This window comes from Chenopodium album, chromosome 1 (genome assembly GCF_948465745.1).
Source record: "Chenopodium album chromosome 1, dcCheAlbu1.1, whole genome shotgun sequence".
In the NCBI taxonomy this organism is placed as follows: Eukaryota; Viridiplantae; Streptophyta; class Magnoliopsida; order Caryophyllales; family Amaranthaceae; genus Chenopodium; species Chenopodium album.
The window spans coordinates 5662845-5684161 of record NC_137834.1 but is presented as its reverse complement, the minus strand read 5'-3'; the positions used below and the strand labels follow the sequence as shown (position 1 = coordinate 5684161).

General features: G+C 35.5%; 3 protein-coding genes across 3 annotated transcripts; 1 reads left to right on the top strand and 2 right to left on the bottom strand.

Annotated features, from left to right (window-relative positions):
• The first annotated feature begins 845 nt into the window (after positions 1 to 845).
• LOC145639354 (beta-arabinofuranosyltransferase RAY1-like) lies at positions 846 to 5464 on the top strand. The gene is made up of 7 exons (XM_081690613.1): positions 846 to 1022; positions 1153 to 1496; positions 2149 to 2401; positions 2481 to 3260; positions 3393 to 3639; positions 4235 to 4800; positions 4913 to 5464. Exons 1-6 carry the CDS (start codon positions 957 to 959, stop codon positions 4672 to 4674), a joined length of 2130 nt encoding a protein of 709 aa, XP_081546739.1. The 5' UTR covers positions 846 to 956; the 3' UTR covers positions 4675 to 4800; positions 4913 to 5464.
• Positions 5465 to 6150: 686 nt separating this feature from the next.
• Positions 6151 to 9201, bottom strand: LOC145641044 (inorganic phosphate transporter 2-1, chloroplastic-like). The gene is made up of 3 exons (XM_081692242.1): positions 8231 to 9201; positions 7354 to 7545; positions 6151 to 7134 (listed from the first exon to the last, which is right to left on the bottom strand). The coding sequence occupies exons 1-3, from the start codon at positions 8954 to 8956 to the stop codon at positions 6292 to 6294; spliced, it is 1761 nt and encodes a 586-aa protein (XP_081548368.1). The 5' UTR covers positions 8957 to 9201; the 3' UTR covers positions 6151 to 6291.
• Positions 9202 to 15804: 6603 nt separating this feature from the next.
• Positions 15805 to 16706, bottom strand: LOC145627279 (uncharacterized). The gene is made up of 2 exons (XM_081679680.1): positions 16433 to 16706; positions 15805 to 16352 (listed from the first exon to the last, which is right to left on the bottom strand). Exons 1-2 carry the CDS (start codon positions 16704 to 16706, stop codon positions 15805 to 15807), a joined length of 822 nt encoding a protein of 273 aa, XP_081535806.1.
• Between the last annotated feature and the right edge of the window lie 4611 nt (positions 16707 to 21317).

Below are 21317 nucleotides of genomic sequence, written 5' to 3'. Positions count from 1 at the left end.
GGCGCCTCACGAACCACCAGCCCCCTCCCAACTATAATCCCCTCACGAAACTCTAAACCCTTAGAGCGCAACCCCAACCCTCGAAAAACCCCAACTATAATCCCCAACCAACAATGGCTCCGGATTCAAGTTACTTGCGGCAAAGCCTCCGACGAACATACAGAAGCAAGACCACACTCTCCGAAGATTTAACACCGATTTCAGGCCGTCACATTTGTTGAACCGGCTCGGTACAATCTTCATCGAAATCTAGGGCTGCTGTAAATGGTGAAAATGATGAATGATTGTGGGTGTTCTGTTAATGATGATGACGTGATGATGATGACTGTTGGGTTGGCGGCGGCGTCGGGGTTGTGGGTAGGCAGGGGCTGGGCTAGGTTGGGGAGGGGAGAAGAAGTGAGTGGTTTTTTTTTTAAACATAGGGGTATTTTAGACATTTCTTATTTCCCTCCCTTTTAAAACATTAACCATGGTTAATATTTCTTTAAATGCTTGACTAATGTTACCAATTAGTTTTACAAATTAATGGTTACCAAAGATAATTTAATATTTTAGTGTTTACCATTGAGGAAAAAAATAAAACTGATGAGTATCATTGAGAATTTCCCAAAAATATAAATCCATCAAATACCAAAAAAAAAAAAAAAAAAAAAAAAAAAAAAAAAAAAAAAACGAGGTCATCGTGTAGAATTTTTTTATGACAAATGGTCAACATTGTTATGAAGTTGATGGACTTTGGCCAACTTCTTGAGCAACAAAGTTCCGCAATGAAGAAGTGATTCAAACTCTTTCTCCGCTCACATGGAATTTAGCTTCCCATTTTTCAATGTCGCCGTTGTTGGTGGTGGGGTGTTTCTCATGTCCACCATTTACGTGTTTGTTACTTCTCCACTTCCCTTCTTTTCCGTTAATTATTTTCTAACTATTAATCAAAACTTCCCCTTTTCAAATCATCAATGCTTTCTTCAATCATCTCCACTATGAATTTCTCGCTCTTCTTCCCATCTTTAAGCTTCAACAAGGTAAAAAATTAAGCTTTTTTAGCATAATAAGTACCTAGGAATGATAATGAATTTACATATTCTGTATTTTTAAATATAATTTCTGCAGTAATATATTATTTTGATTCTGGGTATTTGGTTGCATTTGTAGGCACTGAAATTGGGGGTATGGTCAATTTGGTTATCTGGGTTTACATTAATTTGCTGCTCATTTTATGCAACTCAGTTCTTACCTACTGTCAAAGTTGAATTCAGAAAATCCAGTTTTTTGTACCCAAGAAATTCAGTTGATAAGACTGATCCCAGTATAACCCTTTTTAGTGCTCCAAGCCCTTTTAATGGTTCTGTTGGAAAAAGGCAGAGTCTTGCTGTCCGATCATGGCTAGGATTATCTCCTAACATCAATGTTGTTTTATTTGGAAATGACCCATCTATTCAATCCTTTGCTTCTGCCTTTGGCTCTCGGGTTTATGTCGAATCCGACATCGATTTTTCGTAAGTGCCCATGATTCTTGTTTTTTTACTTTGTCAAACCTTATAATTTGTGATTGAATTCTTTGAAGCATGAGATATTTATGTGATCATGTCACAATTTTTTTCATACTTGGTCTTGTAAATTGTAATGGGTTGAATTGCTGTACTCAGGAGTTACAATGTTACATAGCTAGAATCCTTCTCATAATTTGTAACTTTTCCCTAGGCTTAGTTGTTTTGGCCTTTTGGGATGTGTGTAGAATGGCTTAGATGACACTATTGTGTGAACAAATCATAAATGTTGGTACTTCATGCTGCTACTTGATGCCCTTTTCTTTTTCATGATTTCCTATTGATCTTTCTTGTTTTGATTGTTTTGAGTATCAAAATCTTAGGCCGTTTTTCAGACGGTGATGCTTTGTTTTATAAGCAGTATTCTTGTAGGTTTTTATTTTCTATTATTCTTTATTTTATAGGCTGTGTGAATGTAGTTCTTGTTTCCTGCTAGAGTTCAAAACGATATTTTGATGGTTTAATATTAATCTCCAGTGAGACTTGTATAATTTGAGAAACAACTTTGGCCATGCTAATGCAGCTTAAACATAAACAAGCTCAAAAAAGTTGCAAGAATCTGTGAGGCTGAAAAGTTTTTGTTGTGTGTTCTCTTGTGTAGATTCCTAAATGTTCCATTCTTCCACTCCATGGTTGCTAGAGCTGAGGCATCCTCTTCAGATATTTCTGTTCTTATTCATCCTGAAACCATTCTCCTTCAAGACTTCCTTTCCACAGTAAATCATGTTTATGAGCTTGATCATGATTGGTTCCTTATCGCCTCTTCAAAAAGAAGTTATTTCTTCCCGTTCTCTTTGGATAATGTTGGAAGGCAATGGCTAAGAGAGGATGGTATACCCATTTCATTGCAGAAGGTATCAAAGAACCTTGTACAAATTCAATGTGGATGAGCCAATTAGATAACTTGATTGAAATTTTGCTCTATTCCATCAGTTGCAGGAGGTTCTTGCTCAGACATGGCAATGGGATTATTGCGGAGGGAGGATGCTTATGGCTTGGAATAACAAGGATCTGCCTTTACATATGGGTGTTCTCCCTCCCTTCTTATATGGGAAAGGAGTACATAATCATTGGTTCGTCAATGAAATATATCATTCCAACTATAGGTTTGTGTTTGATGCAAGTTGGACTATCTCGAATTTTCATGTGCAGAATTCAGATGATGATCATGAACCTATTCAATCTAATAGAGCGTCCACTTTTGCTGATCATACAAAGACAAACTGGGAGTACAACGGTAATCTTCAACTAGCGGAACTGTATGGCCTGTTATCTTCTAATCAAGCTAATTTCTCTGATTTTGCAAAGCTTGTAAAGTGTGATGGAAAATTTATGTTTACCAACAAAGACCAGAATATTGTTTATTCACCTAAACATCAAGGCTCAAATAGCTTGTGGAAGGGGCAAGTCGAGCAGTCTAGGATGCAAAAGAAACTAATTGCTTGTCTTACTGGATTTAGCATCTTTGCTAGGATTATGAATTGCTCTGTTGAGAGCAAGATGAGTGATCCTGTACCTCTACATCTTCCATATGGCTTAGAAATGCTCCTGCCTAATTTAGCTGATGAAAACAAGAGTGTGGTGCTTGCTGTTGCTGGATACAGCTACAAGGACATGTTAATGAATTGGGTTTGCAGATTAAGGCATCTAATGATTAATAATCTTCTTGTCTGCGCTCTTGATGATGAAACATACGAGTTCTCTATCCAACAGGTAACAGATATTCCCCTTTTGACACTCAGCTTTAGTGTTTGTGTTCCTTAGTTCTACATTAAAAACCTAAGAGTCCCATATTATGGTGCTTTCCTATTGTCTTAAAATGATTTTGTCATTTCCTTTTGACAGGGCATCCCTGTTTTCAGGGACTCATTAGCACCAAGAAATATCAGTTTCAATGACTGTCACTTTGGGACTAAGTGCTTCCAGAAGGTCACCAAGACAAAATCCAGATTAGTTTTGCAGATTTTGAAGCTGGGATACAATGTAATTTTAAGTGATGTTGATGTTTACTGGTTCAAAAATCCAATTCCATTGCTACAGACTTTTGGTCCTGCTGTATTTGTTGCACAATCTGATGAATACAATGTATCAGGTAATCTTTTAGTCCCAATGCATGATAAATTTTTTTGTATATCTAACTTTTGGTGTACACAGCTGTATACAAGTGCTGAAAAAGCTCTCTTCAAAAAAGCAAGAACCATTTACATTAGCAGATAGCGGATTAGATTTAATAATAGATACCAAATATTACTAGTAGACTGTAGATCATATATTCTGTAGTATTTGCCTTTTGGATATATACTTGTGTAGTATGACACATAATGATATGGTTACAATTTGCTTAACATTGTAGCATAAGGTAAATATATAATATTCTAAGGGGTGCCAAAAAATACTTATGGGTATTTAAAATTTTAAATCAGATACCCTCTTCAATATGCTCCTGTTATTCGCTTATTGGGAAAGTGTAGATTCACTTGAATCTACTTACTGAACACCACCTTATAGTTAAGTGACTAATCAGGATTGAATTTGGCCCAATATACTTTTTATCAAATACCCCCATTATCTGTGTCGAACAAATAATACTTGTAGAAAATAAGACTTAACAAATTCTTGCAAAATGCATGTCTGACATGATATATGTCAACAACTCAATCTTATTCTGATCTCATTTCATCTTCTAGTGCCTATTAACTTACCAAGACGCCTGAACTCTGGATTCTATTTTGTTCGGTCTGATGATCCTACCATTGCTGCCATGGAGAAAGTGGTGATGCACGCTATGACTTCAGACCTATCCGAGCAGCCAAGTTTTTATGACACTCTATGTGGTCTAGATGGCGTAAATCGTGTTGGAGATGATAGATGCTGGGAACCCACAACAAATCTTACTGTTCAATTTCTGGACAGGAATCTCTTCCCTAATGGTGCTTACCAGGGCTTGTGGGAGGAAAGAAATGTTCGAGCAGCTTGTGTAGAAAAGGGATGCTACATTCTCCATAATAATTGGATTAGTGGTAGGACAAAGAAGCTAGAACGTCAGGTACATTCAGGTCTATGGGACTATGACATTAGCTCAAGGATGTGTTTGCATAGCTGGCAAAGAAGGAAGGTGCTAAAATAGCTGTAGGAATTCAAACCTCTTTACCTTTGATATCAAATAAGCTGAACAGCTAATAAACAGTATACAGTTCTGTTTGTTCCCAAACTGGATCTTGGTGTGACCTTGCTTTAGCAGAAAGAACACAAGGTCAGTAGAATCTCACTCCAAAAACAAATATAAAAGAGATACGTTAGTGCAGTTGCTTGATTCCATGCATGCTGACCATATTTACTAAAAGATGCTTTGCTCTTTTTTGCAGACATGCTGAAGAGCTGCTTTAGTTTCTGGGACTAGTATAATACATCTCTGGAAATGAAAAAAAAAAAAAAATAAAAAAAAAAAAAGAAGTAAGATGTTGGATGTCTCAATCAATCAATCAAAGCCTTAATCCCATTAGTGGGGTCTGCTACAATGTCATGGGACGTGACTAAGTTTTACACTGGCTGTCACTGGCCTACCGAAACCCTCCTCCTTTATCCAGGCTTGGGACTGACAGCGGGAAAACCCACTGGCGGAGTTAAGATGTTGGATGTCTGCATGATCTAAAACCTATCAGGAGCTTCTTCCAGGAAAATACTATCAAAAGGGGTTCTTTCCGAGACAATTTTTGTTTCTGATTAAGAATCTTGTTTTAATGTAAGATTTTGATCGGTGTGGAGAATAAGGAAAGGAAGATGATTCTTTTTTCATGTCTCTGACTAGAGGGTGCTTCCTAGGCTGTCTGACTCGAGGGACATCTATTGATCATCCAAGATTTTATGGTACGTCATCCCTCTACTACCTTTGAAATCAATGCCTGTTCACAAATCTAAAGTGCGTATTCTTGTGCAGTCAATGTGTGTAAATAAGATTATTGGCTTTGCACATATGCTTTAAGTTGGCAGAACTCTGTGATAAGCTTATGTCTTATATTCAAACAGTATCATCTATGTTGTTCCCTGCAAATACGACACATATAAGATTTACATACATCATAGTTACTGTGTAAACCCGTTCATGTGTCCATTGTCACGGTTTCATGTCTGAAGACTTGATTGAAGCCAGTTCATAACTTCTGATCTTAGGAAACTTAGTCTGAATCCAGTACTTGGTGCTAAGACAAAGACCCTTAATTCGCTTAGAAACTTCAGGCTAGATTTGTGGATAACATTGTTTTTAACTTCCCATCTAGTTTACATATATAGTTTCCTTGATTTTAATTTATATCAACAAAACCTTGGTTAAAATAAGAAAATAGCAATTTCTTTACCATTATGACTGAAAATGTCACAATAATTGCTGGCCTTTACCCTTATGCCTGCCCAAACTTTCTTACAGTTTCAGTGTTCTGACCCTGACAGTATTACTCTAGATAAATGTGTAATTTTGTCTTCTCAACAAACCCATACCATTTTACATTCTCTTTCTATAGAATTACAGGGGTGAAGATTTAGAACTATTGTAATTTTACATCTCATATATGATGAGCATATATATAAGAAATTGTGGTCATAAATATAAGAAATGCTGAAGTAATGTACTTCCGATCTCCAATAAGAAATAACCGGTCGGAGAAACATTCTGTTCTCACATACAAAATCAAAATTCTCTCAATTTTAATCTGATGTAACAATGTTCTAAGTTATAGTTGAATCATGTTCATAATACAAACGATAAACCCTTGGTCAAGATTGCTGTGTATAAAACTGCTAGCATTCCGCCAACAGGAATTGTTACTGCCCAAGAAGTGACAATCTCCCTTACTGTCTCTGCTCTGACACTATTTAGCCCTCGGGCAAACCCTACTCCCATTACAGCACCCACTAACGTATGAGTTGCTGATATAGGTAACCCTAGCTTTGATGCAAAGAGAACCACCGATGCAGCTGCAAACTCTGCGGCAAACCCTCTTGTTGGTGTAAGTTCAGTGATCTTCTTTCCAATGGTTGATATCACTCTGTATCCCCACATTGTAAGACCTGCTACAATCCCAAACCCTCCCCATGCAAGAACATCTGTTGGGATATGAATCGCAGCTCCTGCAGCAGCCCCTCCTTGCAGCAGAGATAAAGCTGCTGCTAAGGGACCAATAGCATTAGAGACATCGTTTCCACCATGAGCAAATGACATGAAGCACGCTGAAAGGACCTGCATATATCCAAACACACCATACACTATCTCCAGTTGGGTTCCTTTAGGGCCGGCAATATCAGAAAGCAGCCCAATGTTCTTCTGTTCGTGATGATCAGGATGATGGTCATCTTTGTGTTGGGTTTCCGTTGATGAGTTGGATTTGGCAAGTAGATGGCCTAACTGTATGTTGATCACTCGATAAACAATAACTGCTCCAACAGCTCCACAAGCCAATGCCTGGACTATAGCCAGGGGAAGGGTCTTGCTTAGAGGGAAGGCTACAAATGATATTCCAGTTACACCCATGAAAACTGCTATTGGTGCAGATGCAGCAGCAGCCTGTCCTGGATTCTCAGCACTGTAAACGAACTAGAAAAGGTATGCCAGTTAGATCTTCTGAATTCTGTATCAATTGAAGTTTCTAAATTAAGTGACAATTTTATGACTATTTTTTTTATATATATAAAAAAAAAAAAAAAAAAATTGATCTCATAAGCTATAGGCAAAATTCCCAAGAAGATAATCATGAATTAAGTGGAACCTATGACTAGAAATCATCAGCTGAAGTTTCATGAAACATATACATACTCTGCGGATACATTTGTACACGAGAAATGACATGGCTGCACCTAGTACGGGTGAAAAAATCCATGACGAAGCAACCTTTGCCAGTGAGCTCCAGAAGACGGCATTAGCTCCTCCATAGACAAGTCCAAACCCAACCATGGATCCTACTATGCAATGAGTTGTTGAAACTGGCCAGCCATAATAGGAGGCCACCTGTGGAGCACAATATAAATTGTCAATGCTGAGCACATATGCTGCATGTCTGCATTCTGTTAGTCTGATGTTCATTTCTTACTTTTGTGTTCTAGTGGTTATGTTCAAAACATTGCTAATTCCTGCAAATTGAGTGAAAGGGGAAACGATGATTGCATGTTGCATCCTATGGTTTATGGTAACCTTAAGCACAACTGTGCAAGGCTTGTCGGCTGTAGAGGCACTAACATGTTTACTCTCTTTGCCATGTCCTGTCTGATTTATTCCGTGTGATCTAAATTTTTAACAGTTTCTCAGCTTGTATATTACAGATTGATTCTTATTATAATTTAAAGAGCTTTATGAAAATACAGTTTGCACAGCTCAGGAATTGAAATTTGATTATTTGAAGTTCTATGCATTCTTCAGGTTCTATCTTTTTGCTAGTTTTGTTCAAATAATTTGCATTTTTTACCTTGAGACCTTTAAAGAAGAGGCCACATTCAGAATTTCACCAGAAATTAAAGACACATTAATACAATACTTCATTCCTGTGTATTGTGATTTGTACCTTTTCTATGTTTTACAAATTCGAGCAGAAAATCATAATTATATTCTTGTTATTTGCTTCTATTTGGAATTCATATATGCCCTATTATATGATAAACTATACTGATAAACCAGAGCAGGAACCTCGGAAATTTACCTGTAACCAAGTTCCAGCAGCTGCAAGGCAAGAAAGAAGTCCTGCAAAAAGCAAGGAGTCCTTCCCCTGAAACACATTAGCAACAAGAATCCCCTTCTGCATTGTGCTTGTAACATGAGTACCCATCAAGAGCGCCCCGGAAAACTCCAAAATAGCAGCAGTTACAACAGCCTGTCGTATCGTCAGAGCACCTGAGCCAACAGATGTCCCCATTGCATTGGCAACATCATTCGCGCCAATGTTCCAGGCCATGTAGAACCCAAAAAGCAAGGTAACATATGAAAGCACCTTAGTCTTAAGCGGCATCCCTTGACCAAGGGACTGCATAAACAAGGGGAAAATCAGAGCAGCACAAGCAATGCATACTGATATAGCAATTGCTGTTCTGGATGATATGTGAAAAGCCTTGGCCATTCCAGATAACTCATCCGTTTTCGCCGCCTCTTCATCATCAGCCTTAATCTGTTGATGATTGCCAATAACTTCTTCATGTTCTTGGTCCCCTGCATCAGCAAAGGAAGACAGAGAAGCAAGAGGGTAGTTAAATCTTGAAGTCCTTAACCTCAATATAGGATGAGAACCTGATTTGAGTGGTGGTAATTGAAGCTTAAAAAGAAGACAGTCTCTATTGTCTTTGTTTAAGTAATTATAGTGATGCTTAGGAAGGTAGGAAGCAGTAGCAGCAGCCGTGTTTCGGGTTGAAGATAAGAGGCAGGAGGAAGTCATGGCTGATCAACCCGAAGAGAGAGATAGCGCGAGTGGAATGAAAATGGTTGGAAGAAGTGGATGAGAAGAAATGAGAATCTAGAAGAAATGAACAATACTATACAGTTAAGCTCTTAGCCATGGAATCTGAAGGTGATTGTGAGATGAGAGAGAAAGTGGGCATCAAAGCAAATTGGAATTAAAGTCATGTTTGGTGGATAATGGTGAGTATGAATTTGGATGTTTGTTGTGTTTGCTTGAAATGAGTGGTGTGTGTTTATGTGTGTTTCTTTAGAGTTCCAATATCATAACCACACAACCTTTCTTCTGTCAAAAAAAATAAAAAAGGTCTCTATTATCAGATTCTTAACAAATTAGAGCTCTTATCTATTGATGAATATGTATTTACATGTTTTCATCATTTTATGAAGACAGTTTGACTTCAAAGTACCTTATTTTGATCCAACATCTGTAGTGATTTGATGGAATACCTTAATTGTGAGTCTGAAAAATGAAGTAATCTAGAATTGTGTAGTTCACCTAATGATTTTTATTTTTTTGGGATTTGGGTAGAGCCGTAGAGGTTATAAAAAAAATCACTTGTGCTTAGGCCTGGTTCATTTCACTTTACAAAAATAAGATTTAGTAAAAATAATTTCAATTAAGTAAAAATAAGTTTAATTTAGCAAAAATAATTTTGGTTCAATAAAAATAATTTCAATTTAGTAAAAATAATTTCAGTAAAAATAATTTAATTCATTAAACATAATTTCAGTTTAGCAAAAATTAGGTGAAGTGAATAGGGTCTTATTCTCCTAACTTTATTTTAGAAACTATTTTAATCAAACAAATTTAAACTGGCTTGAAAGATTAAAAAATTGAATTAGACCTAAATTTCTTATTTTCGTTTTCGTATTATTCCTTAATACTAATAAGATGATATATTTGCAATATTAAATGTATATTAATCAAAATTGAATATTCGGAACACACACATAATACATTAAGACAAATTTAATAATATTTATTAATGTTTTGTCTTATTACATAAGTGTAATAATGATTAGAGTTTATTCAGCAAATTTACGCTAAAACACCTTTATCTTTAATTGTTGAAAGACAATTCATTATTTCCAAGTTCCAACGATGCTCTATACTTCTATTAACTAGGGCAGCTAAGGCGCACGATGCACGCGTCATATCTAGCCATATTCGGAAGTTATTTTGATTTGACCTTAAATCATGAATTTAGTTTTTGATATGTAACAACTATGTTTAGGGGTTTAATTGTCCAAAGCAATTTTTTTTTTTTGAAAAATTGTCCAAATACTTTTCACTAATAAAACTTGTACATATGTAAATACACTTTTTTAGGGATAAATTTGGCATCACAATATTCATAAGAGTAGTTTTATACTTTTTATAAGGTATGGATTCAACTTGTTCACTTTATTTGTTATAAAAAAAATAAATAAATAAATAAATAAAAATAAAAAAAAAAAAAAAAAGAAAGAAAAGAAAAAACATTTTAATAGCAAACTTATTACATTAGACCAAAAATATATACTTTATCTAATTTTTATTTGAAAATTGCACATTTTGACAAATTTAAAAGTCCTCACTTCACATCATGTAAGGAAAACATATTCTTAGTATACATCTGTTTTAAATCCTCACCCACAAGTAGGGGTGAGCATTATGGGACGGGTACCCGTATCATTAGTACTAACGGTTCAGGTACCCAATAACCAATATCACTAAAAGTGATATTCATAACCCGAACCGATAAGTTCGGGTAGCCGGACTTTGGGTACCCGGATTTTCGGAACGGTTATCGGGTACCCAATAAAGTATCCAATAGTGATAATTAAACTTAAAAAATTAGTTATTATGATATTTTTTAACACTAATTAACAACAATACCACATGATCTTGACCAAATTATTAATAACATTACTAATTATTGATATTATATAGTGATTATGAAGTAACGTAAGAGTTTAAATATTGAAAAGATAGATTTAAGTAGGAAAAAAACAAAATAATTGCTTATCAGAACAGAACGGGTAACCGTTAATTTTAAAATGATACCCAAAAACCATACCCGATAACAAATTATCGGAACGGGTACCCGAACCGTTATGGTTATCGGATCGGGTACCCTAATTTTCGGAACGGTAACGGAACGGGTTTTCGGGTTTTTCGGGTAGTTTTGCTCAGCCCTATCCACAAGTACCGCAGTGGGGAGGTTTCAACCTTGTGATGATCTCAAAGTTACAAAGTGAATCATCTACCAACTACATACACTAAGCTTTGTTTAAGCTTAGTATTTAGCTTGGTATATAACTATATATGGACTTATGGAGTATTTGTCTGTCGATTGTAACTTATGCTTTACCTTTCTGTACAAGTTTATTGAAGATCATATTGGGCCGTCATTTTAGTTTATTCAAGTATCTGGTCAAAATGGGCCATTTGATCCACCTGTTTACCATACCAAAGTATGAGGACCAATGCACTTGACCTTGGCAATTTGGGTCGGCAAATTGGACTTATAAATTCAGATTAATGCTTCCATATAAGGAATTAATGAGTTACTTTTTGTCAATATATAAATTTGATTAATAAATACTTTCTATGTAATTAATACTTGTAACACACTCTTTTAACACGTTATTTAAGGAGGTGATTAGACTACGTAAACGGGTGAATTAAGTTGTAAAATTTAAAACACTGCAACTTATAACTTTCTTCTTATTAGTGGTAAATTTTGTTTATTTGTTTGTCCGTATTCCAAGTATATCCCCTAAAATATGCGTAGAAATAGTGTGTTGCAAGTAAATAAAAACTGAGGAAGTGTGTATAAGAACACACGATGCATTACCTATGTTATTGCAAATCGTAAATCCTCATCTCTTAATAAAGTGTAAAAATGCTTTTATAATTCAAAACTATCAAACCTCAGTAATTACTAAAAATTTGCTAACACGTTTTTCTAAAGAAAAAAAATGTATTAAAACCAAAAGTTGGATTGGCGGTGATGATGATAGATGAAGTTAAATAGAGTAGTTTTCATTGGCAATCAACCCTAGTCAAGTTAGATACACCGTAACTTTGGTATCAAATTAATTATGAAATGATAGGCCAAGAAGTTTGACAAGCTAAGCCAACTTTTAGTAGAAGCATTACTACCACAAATTTAGCATCGTTTTATAGCAACACTCAATTATTCCTCTTATTGTAAAAAATGCAAATATTTATCGAAAACTAGTAATTTTTCTACGTGGAGGTGTTGTGGATTCCATGATGCAAGAAGACACGCACAATTTTCTTAATTTAGAAGTTTTATTTTATATGTTACTTATCCATACTTTATTATCTATTTTCATCGTATATATATACTCCGTATTATTATTTTATCTATATATTTTCTATATAATATACATGATAATCTTAATTTGGATGTTTTTTTTCCCATATACCATACCGAACTACCAACTATCATATAACGGATGAAGTATATTTGTGTCATCAGTCATGACTAGAGGTGGTTATTGGACAGGGTAGCCCAATGATAATAGGGTCAGGGCCAAGCTTATAGGCCAGGGCTTTTAATGGACAGGGCTATTAATGGACAGGGCCCTAATTGGGTAGGGTCAATATAGGGCCAACATGTTTTTCCAATTTAGTTGACAAAGAAAATACATAATGTAAAAATAATTATATAGATTAATTTGTATTCATATGTATTTAATAATGGCTTTGTCCAATATTTATTTTAATTGATATTTTATAGGCCCGCCCATTATCGACCCGTGACCCGCATTGGCCCAACCCTATATTGACCCTATAAAATGTGACCCTCTTTGACCCTGACCCGCAACCGACCCGCACCGACCCTGACCCGACCCGCCCAATAACCAGGTCTAGTCATGACAACCATGTGATTTGTTGGAAACAATATAAGCTTTAGGTCAAATCATACATGCATAAGTTTTTAGTTACATGTGGAGCTTCAATTCAATTATTATTACTACATATATGTAGTGAGATAATTGTAACACAATGTTTTCCATTTGCCAGTAATTTCCTTAGGTATTGCCTTGTTTGGGACCCAATGAATACCTAACAGTTGAACCGAAAAACTTATATGCCAGTAATCTTGGCCTATATATGCTACTTATCGTCTTATTTTATGTAGACATAGAAAGAGACATTGGTGTTTCCTGCTCCGAGGAACAATTAGAGACCTTATATTTTCTTTGAAGAGCATATTATGGATCTTTTTTATCATACAATTTTCCGTTGTAATCACAAATTTTATCATACATTCGGAGGTAGCTTTGACATACAATCACAAATTTTCCGTTGAAACGAATGTGCAACTTTGACATACAATACACCGACAGGGCGACAGAAGGTTTGTATCTGATCGCTTGATATAGTATGGGTGTGTGTCATGGCCTTGATGAAAGTTTCGGAGTAAATGTTAACCAAATATATGATTGTTGACGGAATACTTCGTATATAACACCCGAAGCTATAATAGATGCGCCTTATCAATGATTTTATAACTAGCTAGTTAGTATGAATTATGATGCCTCCGTAATTAATATACTTAGGGGGGTGTTCAACGATAGTTTTTAAGTAGTTTTTAGAGGTTTGACCAAGTTAAACGACTATTTAACAAAAAAAATATAAGTGTTAATTTGGTAATGCAGTGATTGGGATAGCTATTAGTGGTGGAGGTAGCTTTTATCAACGGTTAAAAATAGTAGCTTTTGAAATTAGAGAAATCTGTTGAAATTTTAATGTATAGTTTTAGGGAAAAATATTGATTCTTATGTGTAATATCTAGCCATAGGCCAACCACTACTTTACCGTGACCGAACACCCATACCTAAATGTAGATAGCTAACAGCTATCTACATAGCTAACAACTAATTACCACCACAACTAACAGTTACGACCTTTACAGCTATATTTTAACGAACATGTCATACTCCATACATCATGTTTTAATATTATATATATATCAATTACTGGTTGGATATGATCAACTCATGAAGCTTGTACATGGCTGGAATTCTAAGTATGCATGATTGTATTCTATACACCAATATGTATGGAGTAACAAGTCTAGTAATCGTGTGCTTTCTTAATGGTATAAGTCGTGGTTGTGAGCAATTTTATATTCCGTGGAAGGATGGTTTGAACTGTAAATTAAGTAAATTACAAATAAATCGTGAATTAAAATGTTTTCCACATTTGATTTGAGATATTAGGATGTAAAAGGTTTCATTTATTCCCTACGTTTCTTAAAACTCACATTCACTTTATCATTATCTTTTGCAAATTTAAACATTATTATGTAATAAAATGTTGGATTTATCTTAATATGTATTTAAATTATTTCAAACAAAAAAAATATTAAATGGGTAACGATATATGTAGCCCTGGCCTTAGGGTTATGTATAAGCATTAAATATACTTCTTAAAATGTTGGAAATTCATCACAAAATCACGCGCATATTAGTGTAATTAATGTATTCTATCCTCATTATTTCCTTTTTTAGTTTTTAGGGCTATGTTTATCACAATCACATAGATTTGTGGTTAAATTTGTACATTGGTTAAATCGGATTATTGCAAGAATTTAGAAACATGGCACTTTTTTCCTTACGATTATTACTACGTAGTACTCCCTCCGTCCCCGAAAGAACGACCCTTTTGGGTTGATTTCGCGGGTATTAATAAAGTTAAATAAAAAAAAGTAAAAGTATATTGGAAAGATAAATTTACATAGGGTTTACAAAAAAGTAGAGAGAGATAGTAATAAAAGTATATGGAAAAATAAAATTTTATATGGGGAAGCTAATTTTGCACAAATATTGTTGCAAATTGGTGGATATTTTAATGCTAATGGGTCATTCTTTTTGGGACTAAAATTAGGCCAAATGGGTCGTTCTTTCGGGGACGGAGGGAGTATAATGTAATTTTTGTTTGGTTACAAGATCTTGAGCATTTCTATCCATGTGTAAACCCCCTAAAAAGGAAGTTAGATTAGATGCCTACTCTTTTATAAAAACACAATCATGTTTAATAAAATTTCATATATAGGAAATACGTAGTAGATATCATCACTTAGGAAATTAAACTTGGTGTTAATTAAATTATAAAATTAGGAAAAATTGACATCCTAAAGTGAAATTAACTTGTTCTTGTCATGCATACGTGTAACCTTAACAACAGGACAACCGACTTTGAAAGAAGCCATCGTCCTAGCTTGTTTAAATACGTTTCGGGTAATTGGGCCCCCGATAGCTACTTGTGGCCTGGGCCCATGCTACGTGGAAATGAATTTGCAATCTGCTATTTTGAGTAATATCAAAATTCTAACTGTATTTCCAACCGGCCTTGAGTACTTTCTTTCTATTACGTATTTTCATTTTAATTTTAATTTTAAACAAGGTAGTTAAGTATTCTTCTGGATTCTTCGAGTACAAAAACACAAATGATAGCGAAAGGGCTGGGTTTGATTGTACAAGAAGATAGGAAAGAATCTATAAAAGTTGTTTTTGAATGAACATCTAAAATAGAAAAGGGGAATCAAACATATTTATCGAAAGTCCATCTTGTATGTTCTGTGCCCACTTATAAAATAACAAAGTAATTTCTATAATATTGAACAAATAACCCTTATGAGGCTATAATACTGACTGAATAACTCTTATAAAACTGACCGAGTAACCATATAATATTGACGAATTAACCCTCATAATATTAAGAAATAACCTCTAAAATGGATGTCCACACGATAACCTTTTTTTTTTTTTATATTTTTTACAAAAGAACTTAAAACAAACAACCTAAAAACGGAAACAAAGTAAATCACGCCGACGCGCCATCCCTGCTAAACAGTGAGCTTGAGCAACCGTAGACCTTGGAACCTTCTGAACATGACACACGACCAAAGCCCCAATAAGTTCCAGAAGCTCCTGTTGAATCCAACGCACAGAAATATCCTTGGGAACCTGAGAACGCTGCAGATCCACCACCAAAGAACAGTCGGTAAGAATCTGTAAAGAAGAATACCCACGCTGCCTAGCATGGCGTAAAGCAAAGAGACAAGCCATCAGTTCCGATTGGAACGCAGAATTAGAGCTACAAGCCTGTGCCCCACCCCCAAGATGACCATCAGAAACCAGATCCAAAAATACCCATCCAGTACCCGCATTATGACTATCAGAACTCCAGGCCCCATCAAACGTAAGACTGACAGTACAAGCATCCGAAGCATTCCCTCGAAGAACTGCAGAAGACATAGTACCAGAAAATCCAGGAGGAAACTCAAGAGTAATATCATATCTAAACGACCTAGCCTCGGAACACCTATCCACCCAACTAGAAGCTAGCTCTAAAATCGATTCAGGAGAATAAACCGTAGATCAAAATCTTAAGGAGTTTCGAGTAGGGCCCATAACAAACTAAAAAAACGATCTAGCATCAACCAGTCCTTATTATCATGAATAAACTTAGAAAGAACCTCGGGAAACCACTCTTCAAAGGACTGATCTTGGGATATATTCAAGGTCGATCCACAAGGTTGGCCCTCCCATAAACTCCAAGTAAAAGGACAATCTCGGAAAAGATGAGAAAGAGTCTCCACCTCCTGATGACATAATCCACATTTGGATTCCACAGGAAAACCCTTCCGAGCAAGTAACAAAGCAGAAGGCAACGCATTATGGATAATCTTCCAAGCAAACATTTTCCACTTCGGAAGTAAAGGCGAAGCCCAGAAATGTCTCCACCAACTTGAGTCAAGAACCAAAGGTGACCGCTGATCACCACCAGCTTACGTATAAGAATTTGTGATATATTGAAAAGCTAATAAAACTACAGGTTGAGTTGCCAATTATAGCATCGATTAGATCTAGGAAAAATTGGCTGCAATAACACTGACTATTATAAAGGTGCGTGCAATAGCACAATCTTTTAAAGGTGCGGTCCACAACACAAACTATGTAGTTAGGTGCACATATTAGCATAAATGATACAAATGAACTAAGGTTCCGTGGAAAAAAGTGGAAACTTCATTATTTTATAAATGTTTAAATATTTTTTAAACTTACATGATTTTCCATCATGCATGCCTTCTATTTATTTTCCATTTAAGCATCTCTTATTCTCCATCAATTAAGCGGATTACTTCAAAAAAAAATTGTGCTATTAATTATTTTCCTTCGTTCGCTTCTTCAATTATTATATTTTTCTAATATCGATCTCACATGATTGGCTTAGTTTCCTTTCCTTTTCCACTTAGTCATATACTAAATTGATAAATAAATAAATATTATTTGAAAACCATTATTCTACCAGAGTTTAGGATACATAAGTATCTTTCTAATACCAAGCCTCACAAAATAATTCAAAATACTTAATAAAACAACAATTTAGAATTGGGTATTAGGATATGCCAAATTGATTTTCTGATTTTTGATGTACAACACTTTAATTGTGGAGGTTGAGAGAGAATAATTTAAAGGGAAAAAATTAGTTATAATGGAAGAGGAAACTAGTCAATCACATGAGTTGTAAAAATAAGTAATTGGATAAACAAACGATAGAAAATAATGGCGAAATTTTTTTAAATAATTTAATTTAATAGAGGAAATTGAATGGTGTTTAAGTAAAACAATTAATGAAAGAGAAGATAATTAGTTATGTGAGATGGAAAATTAAGTAGAATGGAATTAAACAAAAATATATATATATATAAATATAAAAGCGTTAAAAATATTTAAGATTCCACTTTATGAAGAAATCTAAGTTATGCCAATGTCATTTATGTTGTTATGTGCACCCAAGTGCATAGTTTTTGATGTTGAGTGCACTCTTAAAAGGTTGTGATGTTACACGCACCTTCGTCATATTTGGTGGGCCAATTGACCATATTGGTATAAAAGTTAACACCCTTATGACAGATTGATATAAAAGTTATTGCCGGCGACATATTGGTATAAAAATTAACATGTGGCGACATATTGGTATATAAGTCAACAAATTGCGACATTTACCCCTATTTTCTCGTCGGAGGATATGCGTATGATACACGCGCTTAATTTTAGTGTTAATAACTTTTATTTGACATTTTGTTTTTTGTACTTTTCTCTTTACTTTTTATATTAATTTTAAAAAAATATGAAGTAAAAATCCAAAAAAAAAAAAAAAGAAGTTGAAAGCCCAAAAGTGATGAGAAAGAAGCTAGGGGAAAACGAATAGGAAAGCTTGAGCAAAGGGATATAAGCTTGAATGTATTGAGGGCATTGGTCATTGAAGCATCACAAGGGTAGATTCTTCTTCTTCTTTTTTTTTTTAAAAAAAAAAACTCATATATATATATATATATATATATATATATATATATATTTTCTTATTATATTTTTGATTTACAAAATTGAGGGTATAATTAAACAAATGAAGTAATAATGAAAGTTAGCGTCTATTAGTAATTGATTTTGAAATTAAATAACTAATATTGAGATTTTGTTTATTAGTTCTTTGGGGTTATATCGTTTGATTGATTTATCAAAGTTATTGTATTGGAAGGGAAGAGGGAAAAATTATTATTTGGTGCTGAATAAGTATATTATGATAATAAATAAGATTGCAAAAGTAATTAAAACAAATTTTTGAAGTATACAACACGCTCTTTCATCCGAAGAAAAAATAGGGGTAAATGTCCCAATTTGTTAATTTATATACCAATATGTCGCCACATGTTAATTTTTATACCAATATTTCGCCGGCAATAACTTATATACCAATATGTCATAAGGGTGTTAACTTATATACCAATATGGGCCCATATTTGGTGTTGTTGCGGCCAATTTTTCCTTAGATCTATTACTATATGAAAATATAATTACTCCGTGTCTGAATTATCACTCTTTATTCTTCATCTAAATTTCTTTTTTAAGGAGATCATAGTTAATTTATCGGAAATTTCATCAAATGCCCCTGAGTTATTTTTTTATTCACCAAATACCCATGAAAATTTTCAAATTCACCGTATGTCCCCGAATTTAATAAAAATGTCACAAGATGCCCAATATGACTAACGGACGTTAACTCCGTTAGTCATTAGGGTTAAATTGCCACGTGGCAGCATCTGATTTGTTATTTTTACAATTATTTAACTAATTATTAAAAATAGAAAACCAAAAAAAATTTTAAAAAAAAAATCACCTCTAGCACAACCAGCCTGCCACCTTCCGCCGACCAACCCCCGAGCCTAACCACCTTCCCGCAACCTCCACCCAGCCAGCCTCTCCATAGCGCCGGCGCCGCCCCTTCCCCCAGACGCACACCGGTGCTCGCCCTTTCCCCAGACTATCCCTTCCCCTAAACCACCACCTCGCATTTTCCCTCCTTGCCTTGAATCACAAACCGATCTCGCCTAACCACTTGAGCCGAAAATCAGGCAACCACCCCTTAAATCCCTTCGCCAACAGACTAAATCCCCTTCCCGACGCCGCCATTGCCCACCTAAGCCCAAAAACCACCACCCCGTAACCCTAAAACCCCAAAATCGAAGCCCTAAGTTTTGATTTTTGGGGTTTTTTATTTTGGGATTCGGTGTGGTGATTCATGGGGTGAAGATGGCAGGGGAAGAGGCTGATTTGGGTTCGCCGGTGCGGGGAGGGGGGTTTGGATGCCGACGGTGGGGAGAGGAAGGTCTTTCGTGGGAGAAAGAGGGTTTTGAGGATTGGGGGAAGGGTGGTTCAGGGGAAGGAACAGACGCCGGCACATGGTGGCTGGGTTAGGTCGCCGGCACGTGGATTTAGGGCGGAAATTGCACCGGCGTGAGGTGACTGGGAGAAGGTGGTGGCGGGGACAGGGTGGTGGACGGGTGGTTGGGGCTAAGCTATGGTGGAGTTCTTTTTTTTTTTTAAATATAATTAATGAAATAATCATTTTAATTTTTAATTAATTAAGACAACCAATAAGATCATGCCACGTGGCAATTTAACCTTAATGACTAACGGAGTTAACGTCCGTTAGTCATTTTGGGCATCTGGTAACATTTTTATTAAATTCGAGGATATATGGTGAATTTGAAAATTTTCATGGGTATTTGGTGAATAAAAAAATTACTCAGGGGCATTTGATGAAATTTCCGTTAATTTATTGACGGGATTATATGATGAGAAAAAAGTGATACAAAAGTAGGTATGTAATTGCCTAAATTGTGCTAGATAAAAAAAAGAAGGTATAAAAATACATGGGAAAGAGAGATGAGTTGATGGTTTAATTATAGGAAAAGTTGCAAATTGCAGCCATTTAAAGTTCGTATTTTGTAAATTGCAGCCATTTAAAAAAAATTGCAAATTGCAACCCAATAGTTCGTATAAATTGTAAATTGCAGCCACTACAAGAAAACAGACAAATAGCAACGGAATCGTTCCGACGGACATAAAATTCCGTCGCAAAAGTCAAAATTTACGACGGATTTTTATTCCGTCGGATATTTCCGACGAATTCTAAAAGTTCGTCGGAAATCCGTCGGAAATTTCCGACGGAATTAAAATCCGTCGGAAATTTCGACTTTTGCGACGGAATTTTCCGTCGTACAGTACTATTTCCGACGGATTTTAATTCCGTCGGAAATTTACGACGGAAATTCCGTCGGAAATTTACGACGGAAATTCCGTCGGAAATTAATTTAAAAAAAAACCTTTAAAAAACCCCTTTAGAGGAAACCTAAAATATCACGGTTCCACTCTCTTTCCTCCTATCCTTTTCTCCTCCTTCTCTCTCCTTCCTCCTTCTCCCTGATGCGCCGCTCTCCTCTTCTTCTCTCTCCTTCCTCTTCTCTGCTTCCTATCTCCTCTTATTCTCTCTCTGCTTCCTCTCCTTCTCGTTTTCCTTTCTCCTCTTCTTCTCTCTCCTTTCTATTCTCTTTTTCTCCATTGTCGGCCTCTCCTCTTCTCTTACTTTCTTTTGTTCTTGGTGGTGTTCATGATGCCGAAGAGTTTGGTTTGGTGGTGTTCAAGACGCCGGTGAGTTTGGTTGGTGGTGTTCAAGTCGATTTCTCGCCAATTTTTAGAAATAAATGGTTTTTCATGTCAAATTCGACCCTGAAAACTTTAGATCAAGAGTTTCAGGTTCGAATTTGACCTTTAAAACCCAAATTCGAGCCAATTTTGGGGTTTTTTGGGTGAAATTCAAGGTATGTACCTTTTTTCTTACTTATTTTTGTTTTTTGAGATTTTTTTTTAATTTTATAGTGAATTGTGGTTGAATTGCGGTGGTGGTGGTGGACTTGTCGGTGGCGGTGGTGTAGATCTAGGTCAGGGTTTGGGTTAGGGTTTGGGTG